Below are 19,893 nucleotides of genomic sequence, written 5' to 3' on the forward strand. Positions count from 1 at the left end.
ATGACTTCTGCTTCCCCCCCAAAAAAATATCTAATCTCTCTACAAGTTAAATGATTAATATTATCACTTTGTATCACATAATACGACTTATATATAAAAATAATATCACGCGTACACTACCGTTCACAAATTTGAAAATCTCGCTTTTTTTAACCAATTTTAATAAGAAGTAGACCATAAAATATTGAAAATTTCAATGGTCTACTTCTAACCACTAGCAAGAGCTTTCAGTAGTTACATAAAAAAAAAAAAAAATTTTCATACTCTTCGATGAAGTTCGCTGACATTATAAACATGACGTCATCGTGCTTTCATGGGTCAAATTTTTGTCTCCGGGTTCAGGATTGCTACTCCATTGTTTCGAGCTTTCTCATTCTCTCTTTGTTTACAAATTAAACTCCAACATTATTTAAAAGAAGCTTTGGGTTAATGATTTTATAAAAAACAATATACGACCAAACAGACGCTTCCGAGATGGTAGTGGTGCCTGGGAAAGAATCTATAGCCTTCGTACTTATGCAACATGCCATTTGTTTTGAAGACTTTAACCAGCTTCATTGTCACACAAACAATCCTGTGCGATCTTAGATCACGTTTGTACTTGACCGTGGATATAGACTGATGCTACATCATTCACCAGCTAGTTCATGGACAAACGTTCTTCTTTTATTGAGAAACATTTCACATTTTTATTCTTCTATAAAAAGAACCTTTAATTAGCCTCTTTAGGACATTTTCTCCTGATTTTGGCTCCCAATAATCTCCTTTTTTGTCAAGAGTGCTTAGGTTTCTGCATTACTAATTTTATTCCTTCAAATCTTATGTTTACTGTGGTCTATGGCTATGGTGGATGACATACTATTCTGAAATCTAAGTAAAACTTAAATCTTTTTGTCAGCTTATGTTTGCATGTGATTCTGAAATGCTGATTTTCTTTTCTGAAGGTATATGAGGTCTATCTTAACGAAAACTCTTTCAGTTGCTTTTAGTTTCACTAAAACATTTTATTATTTATCCACAGTATCTATGGTCTACCAGCTGCAGAGTGGTGAAGTCACTGAAATCTGGTAGTTTGGTTTGGGGTTTGAACGCCTGTATAGACGTTTTCATATGGTTTTCTCCATATGTAACTTGTATACGAACCAGGTTTGGTTAAAATGTTCTCCACGCAGGCATTCCTCCTTTAAGAGAAATAGTCCTTCCCATAATCAAATAAACCAAATAAATTATTTTTAAGCAATTCCTTTGCGAAGCGAGATATAACGCTTTTTACTTCCTTGTACGAAGTAAAAAGGAAGTATTGTAATCGCGAAAAGTTTCAGGCAGCATATTTCAACGAAAATATCCATTTTGGCCGCTATCGAATGCAATTTAACGATGGTTTTGCGTGATATCTGTACGTAAGGACAGAATAAAAGACTCGTTTCCTCCAAAAAAATTATAAAACTGTTTTAAAATGAATTCTGAAGAGAATTTTCGTGGCGTCTGTACGAACGTATGTACGTACGTATCTCGCATAACTCAAAAACGAGTAGCCTCAGAACGTTGAAATTTTGTATATACGACTGCTATAACATGTAGATGTGCACCTCGTATTTTGGTGGCAATCGGCCACACCAAACGTATATAAATATATTTATATATATATCCACTCTGTTACCCGGCTCAGTGATCTCAGTTTCTTTACTCTTATATGTTTGTAAATTGTACATTTTTTGCTTTAAAAATGATTGAATTATGTTGTTTTTATCTTCCGATTAAGGGTTTTATGCCTTTAGTAAATCTCTATGCAATATTTTTAGAATTATCAACAATTTTAAACTTTTTAAGTGCCGCTAAGCCTAATAATGTTTTTGATGGCGGCCATTGCTCTTGTTTACATTTGAAACCGCAGGATAGCGGATTTGTTGCCAATCTAGAGAAACTTAGATTCGCAACAACAAAGATAACGCCTTCATTTATTATTTAAATCATGCTTAATCCTTTCTGGAATTTTTTCGAGGAAATACGCGTTTAAGATTTACTTCGTCATTTTAAATACAGATATTTTGAGTTTTTATGTATTTTTGCCTTGTCGCGAAGTAAAAACTGAATTAATTAAATGAGAAATACTCAATCGTCTGTGAAAAACTGTTTCTTTTTTGTTTTGTTTGCTTAATTTCTTTTATACATCATTCTAGCTATCTGAATAGAACATGTGGCAACGATTAGATAATTCTATTCTTTAAATGATATAAATTTTGTGCATTATGAGTTATAATATGAACGAAATATATACGTTAACTGTTATATAATTATTGGATTATATAACAGTTAACTTAGCTTCCGTTATATAATTATTATATAAATTAACTGATATATAATTATTAATACTGTTAAGTGAATCTAGCGCCAGAGTGTCGCTATGGTAAACAAATACTAGAGTGAATTTTAAAGAATGCATTTATTCTATTGTGGTTTATGCGCTGTCGGCGAAGTAGATTTAATTCAATCCAATAAGTTTAAATGAAATGCAGGAAAAAATGCGTATAATTTAATATTCCAATTTAATATTCCAATACAAGGAAGTCATGTGGTGTACACATCAGATTTTTTTCTTTGAAATTGTGAAAGAGATAAAATAAAAAAAGGCAGAGGAAAATCTGAAACTGTTCGGATTTTAACCATGGCCCAAAAGGATTTGTTAAAGTTTTATACGCTGTCGCAGAGCTCGCACTCTACTAGCCTACTGTTGTACTCACGCCAACTAGACCATTTCTTTGTGTCATTTTAGCTTTATTATTAAGCTTCATTTCCTTTGCACTTACGCCATATACAATAAGTGTCGGCATACATATGTCTATTTTTTTTAGCCTTTTCACAGTTTGTCATATCAATGTACAGTTTTGTTAGTAAGAATGGCTTGCCAATTTTTTTCTTTTCATTATTAACGCTTTGTGTGTTATTTATTTATTAATTATCACATTTTTCGCACTTACTACATAAAATTATTAAGTTCAACAGAAAAATCTTAAAATGTTTAAAAACAGCACATCTTTAGAATTTCTAATAGCCAGCCTCGTGTGGAGATGAAAATGTTATGTTCCGTACAATATTGCCACCGTTCGCTTTCAAATTGTTAAGTTTGTTAAACAAAAATTCATTAAAGTTTCACAAAATAGGAAACATAAAATACGAAGTTCAAGATTCGGCCTTCCAGGTGCCCATATTCGTTATTCTAAATTTGATGGCCCTAGGTAGGATCGTTTTTCACAATCCGAAGAACATACATACATACACGCAGATTCTTCATTATTTAATTTCTTTAAAAATAATACTGGGCGATAATATTTGATATCAACAATTCGGAAAGTGATACAGCCGCTTACAGTGACGATGCCAACTCCCGTTTGGAGACTAATAGCCCATTCGGACTAATAACCTTTTCGGCTAAAAATATGTCTGTTCTTATCGTAAGAAAAAACGATAGGCAAGTTGAATTCATTCTTTATTATATTTTCTGGAGATTTGAAGAATTCCATGAAAGGTGATACCTCGTGGTTGAGTTGACGTCGTTCCAGATCGTACAAGAATCGAGCCGCCGAATTCATACTCCAGTGGGTCCCGCGAATGGGTTTCTATATCGAGCGAAGCGTCTATTTGCAGCCGTTTGAAATACGGAGCCACCGGCGTGCAACACAATGGCAGGAGGAAACGCACACTTACTGGAGTAATTCTTTTTCGTCCAGTGTGGCGGCGACGAGCGTAAATCAGCAGATGATAGGCAGTATTCTTTTGTATGGCTGTTGCATACTTTTGGAAGCCGAAATTGCAACTGCTTTCGAAGGACATGCTCAAGATATAAAAAGGAAATGACAAACAGAACGAAATCTCTCTCTCTCTCTGCATTATTGTTTTTTGTCGCAATGGAAATTTTATCACATGCGTCAGGTTTGTTTCGAAAAGAGGAAGCTTTCATTTGGTGCTCTTCGGTTAATTTATTCGACTCTCAAAGTTGGTAATGGGTGTTTACGATATTTTGAAGTACCATCCGTATAAGATGTTGTATAAGATGTTTGTTGCCGTAGCGTTCTTAAGTTATAAAAGATGTGGCTTTTCAACTTCTCAAAGACCTTTTTCTATTCAAAATTACACAGATTCAATTATCTTAATTTGTATACACCAGTAAACATCTGAATCATGGGATACTCAAAAATTGGAATGGGTGTATGAAAACAATCGAACAGGAGCTGGGAAATTGAGAGACAGAGCTGACTAAAAAATCAGACAACAAATAAATTCTAGCAGTAATCATCATTTGAATTTAATTCTTTAAATAAATGCAGTTAAAAAATTTTTTTATCACCAATAAAGGTTGGAGATAATAAAAGGATATTATTGCAGTAAAACTGAAAATGTTTTTGTCCTTGTTGTCCTTGCTACTTGAAGCATTGATAGCAACTATCCCATAACTTTCTTTTAGTCGCCATGACACGTACTTTTACCAACTAGTGTAAAAAGTACTTGTGTGAAAGTACACAAGTATTTGTGTCATGGTGTAAGTACCTGTCATGACACAAATACGTCCGTTGGATGTTAATATATGTCGTAATACTCTACAAACATTATGAAATATTATACAGCGTGGGTCTTTCTAATGATACTTTGGTGTAAAAAGGGATACATTTCTTTACTTATGTTTGCATCATTAATCACGTAACTAGTAATATAAAATTACATTTTCAGATTAAAAATTACATTAAATTAAAGTAATCGAAGTCATTTTAAGTCATGTATGAATATAACTGAAAACTCTAAGAACAAAATAGAGAAATTAATTGTGCAATGAAAATGCGAATAGCTATATACTTCTAGGAAAAGAATTTAAACTTGCTATATTTAGCTTTACACTAAAAAGTGCTTAAATTATGAATGCATTTAAAAATGGTTTTCATGGAATACGTAACTTTATATCTTTTTTAAGTGTAAAGTTCTCATTTCAGTTTCAAGAACTATTATACTGAAATTTTCTTTTATTTTGGAAATATTAAAAGACTTTTCACTTGATCTCAAGCCGTAAGTACACGAATATACAACTCTACATAAAATGTTTGTACCATGATAAGATAAATGCCGTTTCGTGGTTTCCTTCAAATAGATAACATATCAAATATTTCGCATGCACATGATATTTAATACAGCGAGGTGCAAGATATTATTGTGCTAAAAAGAATTTTATTATCCTTTAAAATTTTTTTGTGAGAATTAGCATTAAGGTATTAAATTTCTGCCTCATTAATGCGGGCACTTTTTTTTTTTTTTTTTTTTTTTTTTTTTTCTGAACTCGGTTTCAGTTCACTTCATTCAGAAAAGAGGATGATGTGTGACAAACAGAATTAAAAACAGATGTGTCATTTTGAGGACATTTTTGATTAATGAAAATTAGTCTAAGACATTTTTATAACTGAAAATGTTTTCAAGAACAGTTTTATGTCTTTAACTGAACTAATAGTACATTTTTAAAATAAGATATTGTTACTTTTTTACTCCACTCCTGACACCAGTTGTTACGTTATTTTCTTCCTTCACGTTCGTACGGGGTTTGTAGATTTGGAGTGAATAACGACGACACTTGATGAATTATCGAAACACACTTTATTTAGCCAATATTAATCAGTACAGCTCCAATAACACTTTTTACAGTCGTCGAAGATCTACTACAAACACGCTGGAACAATCAGCGGCACAGCACTGGTAGGCAATAACGGTGGAGACAGCTTCACTGCATAGCACCGGAGTACAGCTCCCGCCTCTGCTCGGTTGCTCTCGAAACTCCACGTACTCTCGAAGCTCTCCACGCTACAACTCGCGATGCACTCGACGACACACGAGCACAGCTCCCGACTCTTCGGTTCAGTCGTTCCTGGAGCTCAACACGCTCTCTCGACGATGCACTAACCGCGATACACTAACAGACTCCTTCGGTGCACTCGACGACCCACTCGGCACTCGCTGCCCGGCTGTCAACTCGATCGACTCCGCACGGACTGACTCTCTAGACGAGGCGCACACTCGATACTATCTCGCAGTCCACACGAGGCACTATGACTCTCTCTCTGAGACACACTCACTGACTGCGGACCAGCAGGGTTTATATAGTTTTCGGCTTATGTTCGAGAACATGCTTGGCTAAACCGGTAAGAATTCGTTCCAGAAGGTTCTCCATCCGTCCATGGCATATCGCCAATTTTGTCGCCAAATGGGCGATTTCTCGCCGAATGTGGCAACCCTGCCTTTGCTTGCCATTTTATGGCAACCCTAAAACTGCTCTGCGGGGAAGCCATCTTACCGCTCCTGTACATTTCGTAACAATATCTAATTCTATATACATTATGTAACTATATACATTCACTAAATTTATGACGAATCTCACTTGCTTTTCAGAAACTTCTGCATATTAAGAATGGAGAGCGATTAAGGGATTCTGGGTCCTCCCTAATGCTTTCTTTTCCTGTTTTCATGAAGGAAAAATACACATATGAGAAGTTAATGACGGTTTTGGGGTCTTCAAAAATGTAGATCTTCTAAAGTCAATTAGTAACTAGGCCTTGATTAAGAATTCTGAATATGGCACTATTTCGGTACTGCAGATGCGGCAATATGAATGGACATATTGCAACAAGCATTCAAAGCACATTTTCAGTGGCTTACTAGCCTTCTATTATTCTATATGTTATTCCTAGTAATAAAAAAGCAGTCTATTAAAATTTAAAATGTAAAGTACAGTAAGAAATTTGTAACCATTTGTGAGAAGGAATGCTGAAATAGATCGAAAAGAAAATCTTAATCAAAACTCAGATGTTCATTCATGTGATATTATAAATCTCAAAACAAACGTTTGTAAAGTATTTATTGCTTCCTTGTGGTACCTTGATGTTTCCATATCAATAATTGCTGGTGTCTTACAGTGAGTTATCAATTCAGACATAGTTGGGTGATACTAATTTAAAATATCAAGTTATTTATTTTAAACCGTTAAATAACATGCATCATAAGAAATATCCTACAGCTAGTAGAATGACAAAAAGTTACAAACAAATATTTAAATAAACATAGTATCAATATATCGCTTTCCAGAGGCACTGCAACATGATGAATGTTTATATCTCGGTTGTGTTATGCAAGTTTCAAAATATAATTAGAGGAAAAATTTCAGCAAATATTTTCCTTTCTGTTAAGATAACTTTCGTTAAGACTTTCTCAAAATTTCAGTTATTTTTTTGTTTATATGTGGTGTTTTCTATATCGGAAAAGGTAGGTAACGTTGGCCTTAAACTGATCTCCTTAACGTTGTCACTGAGCTGTTGCCCGTAACTTTGTCACTGAGCTGTTGCCCGTAACGTTGTTATTGAACTGATGCCCACAACGTAGTCATTGAATTGATGCCCGTAACGTTGTCATTGAACTGACATGTTTAATAGCAATTTAATCACAGGCTTACGAAAAACCGATTGATATTTGTGTTTTATTGCTACAAAAACTTAATTAATGCAAAATTTATGGATTTATTCAAATAAAAATTAAAAGAACGTGATTTGTCAAATTGAGACTGGAGCGCAAGATGAATATCATGGTGGTACATGAATGCATTGAATGAACATCACAATAAATAGATGTTTTGAATGTCATCAATTAATATCTTCACGATCTTCACCTAACAGCATTCTGTGGGGTGTAATGTGCATGATTTTTAGGTTTCGTAAAAATTTAAATCAATACCCTTTGGGTCCTACCAGACTGAAAAGCGAGTTACCCTCTAGCCTGAATTAATACGACAAAGTACTACGAAGGTTAAAATAACCTTTTTATCAACTTCTTAAATTTAACAAAAGGTATCACTTGTGCTTGCAAACAAAACTTAATCATTTGTAGGTATTTAAAATAACTTGAGTTTGAAATTCAAATTCGAGGTAACGTAGTCGTATGAATACACAAAATGGTCTACTTAAACGATCTCAAATATTTTAAAGGAGCGTTTTGAACTTCAGATAGCAAAATGGCAAAAGCTGAATAATCTCTGGCAGAGCTGACAATAAAATGGTAACTGTAGATAATGCTTCCAAAATGTCTAACACTAAAACATTTAAAGCCTTTGACTTAAACCTTAACACTTTGCGGCACAGTGTGTCCGTTCTGGACACACCTAAAAATTTCCTTCTGTACGCACAGAAAAATTGAATGAAAAAGGATTTATGGGTTACTATAGGTTACTCTGCACCTTCTTTATTTATAGTGGATGGCAGCTCAACACAAACCAGTCCATATATTTTAGCCATGTTTAGTTTTTTAAGACCCTCATTTTTCAAAGAAATCTTCCAGATTTTTTTAGGGTATAAAAGAAATTGTTTGAAAAGAAATATTATTTTTTTGGCTGTATGCTAATCTCCTTATTCTATATTAGTTTTAAATTTTTACCTTGAAATCTTGCCTAAAATCAAACGGCGAACCCTAGGTGTACCCAGACCGCGCTCACCGATAACCTAGGATACTGAGAGTCTGTATTCTTTGTTTCTCCGCATCTCATCGGTCAGTTCATTGACAACAATGCTCGTTTCAGCACTCGTTTCTAAGCTCTATTCAATCAGTGTGCCCACTTTGGGCCAACCCACAGAATTAAAACGATAAGTGCTATCTTCACAAAATTTTACTGGTGTACTCCTCCAGGCCTAATTAGACTGCCTACCCTTTCTTTTATTAAAACTCCGACTTTAAAAGGTAGCGTGCCAGAAAGGGTTAAACAACTAAATTGTATTCTTATGAGAAAAGAAATTGTTTGAAAAGAAATATTATTTTTTTGGCTGTATGCTAATCTCCTTATTCTATATTAGTTTTAAATTTTTACCTTGAAATCTTGCCTAAAATCAAACGGCGAACCCTAGGTGTACCCAGACCGCGCTCACCGATAACCTAGGATACTGAGAGTCTGTATTCTTTGTTTCTCCGCATCTCATCGGTCAGTTCATTGACAACAATGCTCGTTTCAGCACTCGTTTCTAAGCTCTATTCAATCAGTGTGCCCACTTTGGGCCAACCCACAGAATTAAAACGATAAGTGCTATCTTCACAAAATTTTACTGGTGTACTCCTCCAGGCCTAATTAGACTGCCTACCCTTTTTTTTATTAAAACTCCGACTTTAAAAGGTAGCGTGCCAGAAAGGGTTAAACAACTAAATTGCATTCTTATGAGGACTATGGAAAGGAAGAGTTATGGTAAAAGTTTAAATCGTAATAATTGATTAATTAACATAAAATATCTTATAATTCTGTGATATCAATGTGCGTATGCAGCGATAGACTGCTTCTCATTGATCCGTTCAAGCAGTTTTGTAGTCAAGCCTTTCTTACCGAAGACTACTAGTTACTATCTACGCGAATACTTACAGCGAAGTCTCGGCTACCAGAGATGACGAAAAACATACTATAGTATCCAGCGTTTTTCTCAACTTCGTCTTAACAATGACGAGCAATGTGTATGAATCTCGAATCGGCACGGATTTGGGGCAGAATTTTCTGCTTCTAGTAACATCACATTTCTCATCAACGTGAATTATGAGTTAAGTGTTATGAACATTAACAATGATCCCATACGGCTTGCATAACGATTATGAACGTCGATGTATAAATTATATATTGCTATTCTCTGCCGTATACTCAAAGCGTACTAAATGACATCTCCCAGTAGCAGGGCCTATGCTAAGTGATTTGCCGTCCGGTGCAATCTTTATAGCTTCTAAATTCTATCACCCACTGCCTTTCTAAGTCTTATAACATTTGTCGCCCTTAAAGTCCAGTCTGGCGCCGACCGTGCCCACTATAACTCATGACCAGACACAGTTTAAATTATTAAGACAGGCACTTTTTGCGAGACGACTAGATTGCAGTTAATAAGACCTAATCAATAAGATTGCAATGTTTTTAATCAATCACGATTATGTGAAACATGATTTGTCATCTTATGAATATCCTCTAACGCCTTTCCAATGAAGATAAATTGAGGAATTTTGTCAATACTGTTTGATCCACAGTACTTATTGAGACAATTCAAGCATTTGCAGAATTATGCTGCACCACTAAGCGGTTACGTTAAAAAAAAAGCTTTGCATTACTTCTTATTAAATTCTCTGAATATTTATCATCAAGCACGTGACCTATAATTGTTTGAAATAAAAAAAAATTTTAGTTTGAACTTAATTATCTTAAACTACAGTTAGAAAATAAATAAATCTTATTTGTTTCTGCAGTCTTTAATAATTTTATCGACATGTTTACTGTGACAAGAGATGAGAAAAGAATGAAAAGCGATGTTATAGATATTCACATTTAATAACAGCTTCTCACATCAGAGGTCCCACAGATAGCATGAGATTTCTGGATATTGGCAGTAACTCTGAGATTCGATTTCTCGCTTCTGAGTTAACCAACTTCATGCTTCCCTAAGCATTCTAAAGGACCATTCACACTGGGGTTTATCTTTATTAACGGATAACTTCCACGTGTCAACTAGCTCCGCTATGAGGAAAAATTGAATTTGGAGCTGCGTCGGCTATGTCAGATGCCTGCGTTTAGCTCAGATAAACGTCAATATGAACAGCCCTTAAGAGCCAGTTTCATCTAAGATATCTACTACGAAACCACCCTTTCTAGAGAGTATAGCTTTAAAAATCATTCATACGTAAATAAAGATATATAAACAGTTAATTATTATTTTATTGTAATAATTATCTATTTATGTACTTTTTCATCAGATCACTTAATGGAAATGTTTCTACTACAAAGAATTTCTTGATTTAGAAGTAAAATCTATTTACTTTGGAATTAAACCTTAATGGGAGTACTTTGCAGAAGAAAAAGGAAATGAAATGTAATTCTCAGCAGGTCATTATGCATTATGTAGCTGAAAAGAGCTATTTTAATTGATGCTCCTGTTCAGTTAAATACCAGTATATAATTCATGACTATGTTTTTGTGTTATTCCTCACAGAAAAAAATTATACTCATCAATGTTTAAGCTAATAAGCTGAGGAGCTGTTTAAGCTGTTGAAATGCTTTTTAATACATTTCTGGGTAAAATAAGCGCTATACTTTTACTTTCAAACTTACCTCATGTTAAATTTAGCCTGGAAATGGTCGGGATTGCAAACAGGTAATTAAACACCTTTGTAACGTCTTCCCACTTCCGCTTCCTGAAATCAGAAGAGACGTTACTATGGAAATTTTCATGCATATTTTAAGACTTAATTTAATTTCAATTAAGAATCATTATTGAAATAGAAAAGCCCTTATGGACAAAAACATCACTAGGTATTTTGCCAGCACCAATAATCTGTTCATTAGGAATGTAGCAGTAATATAACAGGAATAATTTATAGCTTACGGTAATAAAGTTATTGGTTTGCTTTTAAATACTTAATTTTTGCCTCCAGTTTTCTTTTTAATTTAAAATTACAAACGCTGAAATCAGTTTAAAACTTTGAAATTAATTAAATGGGTAATTTTCCTGAAAATTTTACGTGTAAGTATAAAAGTAAAAGCTATTAATCAAAATCATTTATATTTACAAATTAAATTTAAGAATTCTGAAGAAAATTATGGCTTTTTAAAAAAGTTATTTAGTAAAAGAAAACGAATCCCTTCAGAAGCTTATTTGGCAGAAATATCATTTTGTATATTTACATGTTTTCATGCCCAGATTCAAAACTTATTTACCTATTAACTCTTAATAATAAATATTTAATTTAAGTGAATGTTTTTCTTTAATTCGGAAAACTTTCATGTATTATTTGAGTTTTTGTTATTTCCCTAATTTCTATTTATTCAATATTATTATCTATCAGACAGAGCGAAAAAAGTAATTCTATAGCTGTTTCTTAATTATGACGATACAGATTATAATACCCTTCTCGTTTACTGATCGTTTACTGATATAAGTTGACCACGAAATAAAAAAATTCACCATCGCGTGCATTTTTATTTATGTGCAGGGCTCACCGTTAGAGCTAAGAATAAATATACGCTTTTCGTCAATCTGGAACATCGCTATTCATAAAAGTCCCATGAACTGCAATACATATGTGCTGTTTGTTGTAAGTATATGTATTACGTTTGATATTGATTCAGCATGTTGATATCTAGTTCGAAATATATTGAATACCTTAATTTTTTAAATTATTCTAATTCTTTTCGCTTCGTAGGTATTAATCCGGTCTTTCGTTAATCATCCTTAATAACTTCGCAAGTAAGCGTGCATTCTACGCAAAAGAAATTTTATGTAGCTTCAAATATTAAAACAAATATTAAGCTCTTTCTAACGTATTCTTTTCATTTTCGAAGTATTTTATTTCATACTTAAATTCTGTCCAAAGAATAACTCAATAAACCTTATTCAATGAAAATAACAATACAATAAACAAAAATATGCTGCATTCAGTACAAAAGGGCTATACAGAGAAATATATGTATAAAAATAATACAATAATGTAATATATCGCATAAAGAATGTGTCTGAAGTTAAAAAATATCCAAGATTTAAGAAAGTTTTGTAAATCATTCTTTGCTAATTTCGATATGCTTTTATCATTTATTAGTCTTTTTATCATTAAAATAATTTTTATCAATAAAAAAAGAAAAGTGATGTGATAAATAAAAATTTCCGAAAACTGCTTTTCTTTTTCAAGTCCCTAGAGATTAATGTTTTAATATAGCGCAATTTACTCCTTTTCTTGTCATAATTTAACGCATTGGTATAATTTATAAGCATCCACCGTAAAATTTATAATTTAATAATTTATTCAAAACGAATTTCGTTTCATACATTAACTGTCACATTACCTTTACGAATTTTCCTAAAAATGTATTTCAACGCGCTCGCTATATCCAAGAAGACACACTAAGGCACATTGCAGTAACGTAATGGAAGTTTTTAAATTTAAACACTAATGAAATGGCAGATTTTTAAATTTAGCAAAGGTTGTACAAGTTGTAGAATATTTTAGATGTATTACATATTTTTGTATTCAGTAACTTTTACTTAATCTCGTAACTCTTGATTCTTACTATACTACATTTATTGTCTTATATCGCGTCTGGGAATAAAACATGTAGTTTGATGTACTGCAGAGTATGCTTGAAATCGTCAGTAAAGGCAAATATTATTTCACAACTTTTGCGTTTTATTGAGAACATCTATGTAAGACTTGCGTGACGTAGTACATCTCATTCCAAAATATCTATGGATGCCTGTCAATGAACTTTTGTAATGGTACAATTTTTGTTACGACAACATCGGTCTATAGAAATATTTAGCGAATGTAAAAGTGGCAGTCAGATACTGTCTTATATGGATTATGGGACACTGTTACGTACCTCTGCAAATAATTAAACTAGCGTCTATAAAATGGTCTAAAGTTAAATCTAAGAACACACAACCTGTAGGTAGGCCTTTTCATAGTTCTTTCCTCTGCTCTTGAACTTATATTTATGTCATGATCGTCATTTGATATTCTATTCCTTTGAAATGTGTTTAGAAACATCAAGTTCCTCTCATGTACTTATATCATTCGTCGTGCGAAATATGACGGATGCTTTTGCACAAATACAAATATATCCAATCGAATTACTTTGCGTATTTGTGCAGATGATCGTGGCATATAAGTCAAGTCTGATTACGCTTATACTTACAGCTCGAGCTTAAAACCCAGGTTTCATAATCCTCTTACCAAGCCTTACAACGTTGTTTTTATTTTCTTGAAACTATGAAAGCAAGCACTGGTAGCTTCTGAAAGGATAGTATGCCTAAGACCTCATATAATATCTTGGGTATTGTATCTTAGTTATATTGGTTTTCTCGATGTATTGCGAAGCTCACTTGTAGTCTATGACAAATTTTGATTGCATATGGAAACGTTATAACTGCAACAGATTTTCATGTTCATAAAGTAATAATTACATAATTCTAAGCATAACAGTAACGATAACAGCTTTTCGAAACTTTCTTAATACTGCTACGCTAACAGACTCAATTACTTCAACAGTTGCAACTGAAATTAAAATATAATATGGATATTCATTCATATTTTTAGCATTCGTTGATGACCTTAATATTTAAATATTTTAGGTTTACTCTATCAGACCCCGCAATATCAACATAAGTTAAATCCACACAAAATATACGTATATACTATGCCCATAAGAATTTTATTAGTAGTATTAGCAACGACTGTTTAATCATCTCTGCTATAATTGTTAGCAAGCACAAATTTCATAAACACCGGAAAGAATTTAAAAAATTCATTTTTGTCGTGTGAATAAGTTAACCATACACTGGTTGTGGAATTCAATTTAATGCCAGCGAGAAGTCAGAGATACACTTTTTATTCAAAAAATATCATCTACGGCAGTTCGCGCATCGCGCCTGACTGCTCGCGCTTTTGATGCGCATGCGCCATTTGCCACCGATTCACTTGTCGCAAAAATCATCGTCTTCAGGTGGTTGCCGGTGCGTTTCGGCGAAAAAACTAACTTGCATTTGATACTGAATATAAATCAAGAACTTCCGCGTGCTGTATAAGATTGGAAATGGAAAATCTTTTTTGCTCCGGCGATGAAGTATAGGATGCTTCAGAAAGGGGAATGACAAGGGAACGGAATTTTCAAGTCTTCTACGCATTGTTTTTTCAAAATCTGTCCGGAATAAAATGCATTGCTGTCCCTTCCATTTGATGTATTTTTAACGTCTGGAACGTGTGAATGTTTTGCGCTTTTAGGTGCGCTCGTGCAGAAATAGATTTCTTTACTCATGTTTATACCAGCGTGCAAGTCTGTTTGCAGCAATAAATTACACATTAGTTTAGGTGTAAGTGTTAACATATATATTACCTCTTACCTAATGAAGAGTAAAATGTACACATCTAAAGTGCATATGTAATAGTAACTTCAACATTTTATTGATCTAAAAATTTTCATATAAACGCTTTAAGAGAAGCTAAAACAAGACATAAAAAGTAAATTTATTAGAAGTATTCCTCGTTTGCCTGAGATTTAGAATGGAAACTAACAAGTTTGAAAGAAATTGTGACATTATAATACTTCTAATGTGTTGCGCGTTTCCAGAGACTATATGAAATGAAAAGACTTTAAGATGAACATCAAGAAAAATTTCATTGGAATCACATTTAACTTTGATTATGGTTCTTTTAAAATTATGAACAATGCTTTTAGTGTTAAGATTACGCAAGGCGGGCAAAATGTAAGTACCTGTCGAAAGGAGGTAATAACTGTAGTTATTCCTCTGTATTTGCCTAGAATTAAAACTCCAATTAGCCACTAGCGCTGTGCTCCGTTTCTCTAATCAACTGAGACTAGCTTGATCGACTTCCACAGGAACTTCCGTAGTACATTGTCGAGAACATGATGTATGCGATTCTTCAGATGGTACAGAGTTTGTGGTTGGTACAGTAAACTTCTTCCTTCACCACCTCCAGAGGGAACAGTTACCACGGTGTAATGCCTCGACTCAGCGCTGACTACTCATGAAGGTCACAACGACCCAACCAATACTCAGGAAACTTTACATGAAGCCAGTCAGGGAAAATCAGAGTAAAGCAAGATGCTACCCATCTTGCAGGAAAATCATGTCGTCGAAAATTATCCCTAGAGATACTACAGGCCAAACGTAATTCTTCAACATGTCTAAGTACCTTTCTGTGTTCATAAAGGAACGGATCTACAACCTGTTTAATGTTATGCCACTGCCACTCTTCACTATGATCTTCAGAGATGCTGCATTTTCTCATCTATCACTTATAGGTTCTCTTATGCCCATTAGTGACAGTTGTGTCTGTTTACAAAACCTTCCAAGTGGGAAACAGCTTCATTGATCTGAATGATATTGCTGAATATTTTAGGCCAGTCTTTGTGAACACTGTAAGATGATTTCACTTTGTTCTGTACGACGGTGATTATCTTCCTTTGATAGTTTCTGACAGTAATTCGGCATTCATAAAGGAAAATGTAACTTCATATTCTAAACCCAAAGCATTTTTTGATTTGCATTATTTTTGTCGTAATAAATAAAGTCCATTTGTATAAATCTGAGTAACATATAAAAAGTACGGCATTTGAACCATTTAAAGTTACTAGACTTACCCTTTGTACGGTCATAAAAAAGTTTAAATTCGATTTGACTTTAAGATGTTATTGCAAATTAAATGTCGAAAGCTTCGACATTCTTCAAGTCTAAAATAGTCAACGAAAGTTACAAAATGTGCATATACAGGGTGGGGCAGTTTTTACAAAATTTTCAAACAATCCTTAATATTTTATTGAATATTTTGACAGCACATTTGTCCGATTTATGTGAATATTTCAGTTTGAATTTCTTTCTCTTTTAATTAACGTAAAATTTTACTAAGACTTTTCTTGTTGCAGGATATTTAAAGGCTTAGGCTGCGTGAAGAATTATGCTTTGCATCTTTAGTTTTATATTTGTCACGCTTTCTAAACACATAAAAATTAAGAAATTTTACAGTTATACTAAATGCTAATCTTGCGTCAAATTCTCAAGCGATCTGTACTTTCGATACCTATAATATATGATATATTTACTGTACATACGTGGTACTTAACTTATCGCTCTTCTTAAAAGCAAGTTATGTGCTAAAAGAAATATTAAGAAAATTCAATGTTTTTGGCATTAATATCAACTGAAAAAGGTTTAATAAATTTTGAAAGACATAAACAATGGTCTCCCTTCTTTATCGGCAATTAACTGTAAAGCTACAGCCCAATACAGCTGCAGAATATCAAATCGAACTTCGTAACTATTTTTGCTCATTTGCTGTGGGCTTTGCCTTCATACTTTAAGATGATTAAACTTCTTTTCCCAACTCTAACACCATTATCTACAAACACATAGTAGTAATTAAAAAGTTATTGCTTTCAATATTTTGAATTAAACGTGTATATGCCAAAAGGTTTAAAAATGTGATATTTGTCAAATCAAGGTTCGACGCAATGGCTATAGTTGCAAACAACAGTCCGAAATATTTTATTTTTTTTCTGTCTCTTTCATTGTTTTTTTAAGTGTCCTGAAGATGCCGCTTCCACTGGTGCAATAGCGCCACCTATTGCATTCGTTAGTAAAGAATTTTCTGAAACAAAACGGAATACAGATCACGAGCGCACTAAAGCAAATAGTCTCTTTTGCACTGAAATGGTTAAATCATGACTCTTCTTCAAATGCTCGTGACGTTAGTCACGTTGCATGGACAGCAGTCAATTCCTGTTTTTTGCTAACAAAACCATTGTTTGAAAGTTATCCTGTCTTCGCTATGATTTTATTTTAGATTTTATAGAATACTTTCGGTACATAATAAATAACTGAGTGTCTTGTCTCAAAATAATACGAATATTTTTATTAAACTTATTTTTAAAAACACATAAAACTGAAAGTTTGTCTAAATGCTTTTTGTCCAATCACGAAAGGAAAGTTAACGGGTCGACTCGGTTCATATGTATGTTGTCCACGAATTTTTAGTAATGACATCAAAAAGCGCGCGTTCTTTACATTTATTGCAGGGCAAAACTAATGTGAAGCACCAGAAATAATATATTTAAATAATAATATCATTTAGCTAACAAAACATAAACTATATTCTGTGTCCGAAATGTTTCTTTTGATAAAATAAATTTTATCAATCAGTCATCGGACCTGTGTGCATTTAATCTATTGCGAACACGTACACACGCAACAGTATTAAAAATTAATCTTGAACAATTCCGTTCAAGATTTTTTTTTTCTTATTAAAACTGGAGTCTAAAAATTAAGATGAGATATTAGTAATTTTATGTGATATTATTTTTGTGCTTGTTTATCTGTTACACGTTTTGTCTTCAATTTTTGAAATTTTTTTTCCAGAAAACAACAAACCAAATGGGCTCATACAAGTGGACATTCACAATGAAGAGAACGCGAACAGAAATATCAAAGCGGGAGAATCTCCTAAAATCGCCCAGAAGATTGTTCCTCCGACACCAAAATCAGAAAGAAAGGAAAAGAAAGAGCAAGATGATGACGAAAAATCACTCGAATGGGTAAATTTTCTGCCTTAGTGATGCTAACCTATAAGGGCTGATTTGATTTATGTAATTATGGTAAAGCACTCTAAGGCTATCTGCGTAAGGGAAGGGATGAACTCTTCGTGGAGGACTTTGAGGAAAGATGGCTCGTATACACATGCTAACAGACATTCGAGCAACGCATAAAGATTAAGGCACATCAATGTATCTGATTTCTTGATTAGGTTATAATGTATTTTTCCCGCCTTCTTAGCATGCCTTCGTGGTGTGGTGGTCAGCACGCTCGACGCGTATTCGAGAGGTCCGTGGTTCGAGTCCCGGCGAGGGCATTGCTCATTTTTCATCTCTTCTGATTCGAAATAACCTACTATCTCTACAAGGTGAAATTTTAAGGATTCGACTCGTAATGGCTGTTCAATAGAGTAATAAGGAAAAAATCGTAAAAATGAGAAATGATATTGCTTTCATTCTCCCTCGTCAGACAGCTGTAATTACGACTCGCAGAAATTAGATATTAGTGTTTGAAACTCTAGGTGCATCTATTTTACTGTTATTGAAGGAAAATTCACGAAAACCATTAAAAAATAGTTTTTAAATGTCTTACATTTATTTTTGTTATTAATGTCTTTAAAAACATTTATGTAAATGTCAAAAATGTAAATTATATTTTCAGGATAGGTAAATGTCTGTTTTAGATTCGCCTAAATTATATAAGTCTCTTTCCTAACTATTTTCGCGATTGACAGAAATAAAATATATTCAAAATTACAATAAAATAAATTAAAACTAATTAATCTGTTTTAAGGCTGTAATCTAAAACTTGTACTACAACGACTTGCAGATCAAAACATTTTGTACAATGTACAGTAGTGACAAAACAACTATAAATAATGTTAAAATAAAGAAAGGTAACATGAACTAATATTTTTTTACTTGCAATTTAAAGAAATTAGAGTTTGTGATGTCTGTCATACTAACTACACCTTCCATACACTGAATATGATTCGTTGCCCAGATAGTGCTGTAAGACTGTCTAAGTCCACATAAACTAAATTATATCCTACAATGTATCTGGCGAATTCTAGCACAGGCGTGAATAAATTACCAGCACAGAAGAAGGGTGAAAAATAACCCTTTATTAATTCAAACTAATTTAACAGAAGGGCACGGACTTCGTGCGTTACAAACACCGTCCACTTGTGGTGGGAACTAAAACGTAGAATATAATACGTCAAACCTGAAATAAATAGTGCAAGAACGCACTTAAGTTTACGCCTAAGAGGTGGACTCACAGAAAATCTAACCGGCGTGATACTAATCTGATAAGGCCAAGAGACTTACTAGCGTGACCGCGAAATAACAACGAAACGTGCGCTTGGCTAGCGAAACACGCTCTGAATAAACTGAGATAATCACACGTTTAAATATCACTTCACTTAACTTTAAATTTACAGCCTGGCGAGAGAATGTGAGGGGAAGTTGAGAAGTTTATAACAGGAAATCAAACTTAAAATAAATTTGTTATGCAGAATAAAGAAAACCCTACAGTAAAAGCTTGATTCAAAGCGTTGGTTGAACCAGTAAATAAATATATCTTTTTTACGTATCGTAAATTACTGTACGCAAATGAGGGTAAGAAATGGAAACTACAAATGTATAAATTTAACACTGAAACATTACTTTAGTTCTGAATATGAATTATCATTATCTTTATGAAAGGGGGGGAGCCAGTTTCTCTTACGAAGTCCTCTATGAAGGCACCCCTTTGGCAGATGGCC

The 19,893-nt window shown here is 33.5% G+C and overlaps 1 protein-coding gene and 1 long non-coding RNA gene across 5 annotated transcripts in view; one reads left to right on the forward strand and one right to left on the reverse strand.

Annotated features, from left to right (window-relative positions):
* LOC146998662 (uncharacterized) overlaps nucleotides 1-19,893 on the reverse strand; it is a 192,814-nt gene that overhangs the window by 89,987 nt on the left and 82,934 nt on the right. For all 3 annotated transcript variants that reach the window (XR_015039663.1, XR_015039662.1, XR_015039661.1), the window contains exon 2: nucleotides 11,141-11,223. This is a non-coding gene — a long non-coding RNA (uncharacterized LOC146998662). The remainder of the gene's footprint in view (nucleotides 1-11,140; nucleotides 11,224-19,893) is intronic.
* LOC118205589 (uncharacterized) overlaps nucleotides 1-19,893 on the forward strand; it is a 153,399-nt gene that overhangs the window by 72,755 nt on the left and 60,751 nt on the right. For both annotated transcript variants that reach the window (XM_085811474.1, XM_085811475.1), the window contains exon 2: nucleotides 17,955-18,130. In XM_085811474.1, the coding sequence (XP_085667600.1) occupies nucleotides 17,955-18,130 (176 nt within the window). The remainder of the gene's footprint in view (nucleotides 1-17,954; nucleotides 18,131-19,893) is intronic.

Source organism: Stegodyphus dumicola, chromosome 2 (genome assembly GCF_044657685.1).
Source record: "Stegodyphus dumicola isolate Sdum_Otavi_A_Nest chromosome 2, ASM4465768v1".
NCBI classification, from domain to species: Eukaryota; Metazoa; Arthropoda; class Arachnida; order Araneae; family Eresidae; genus Stegodyphus; species Stegodyphus dumicola.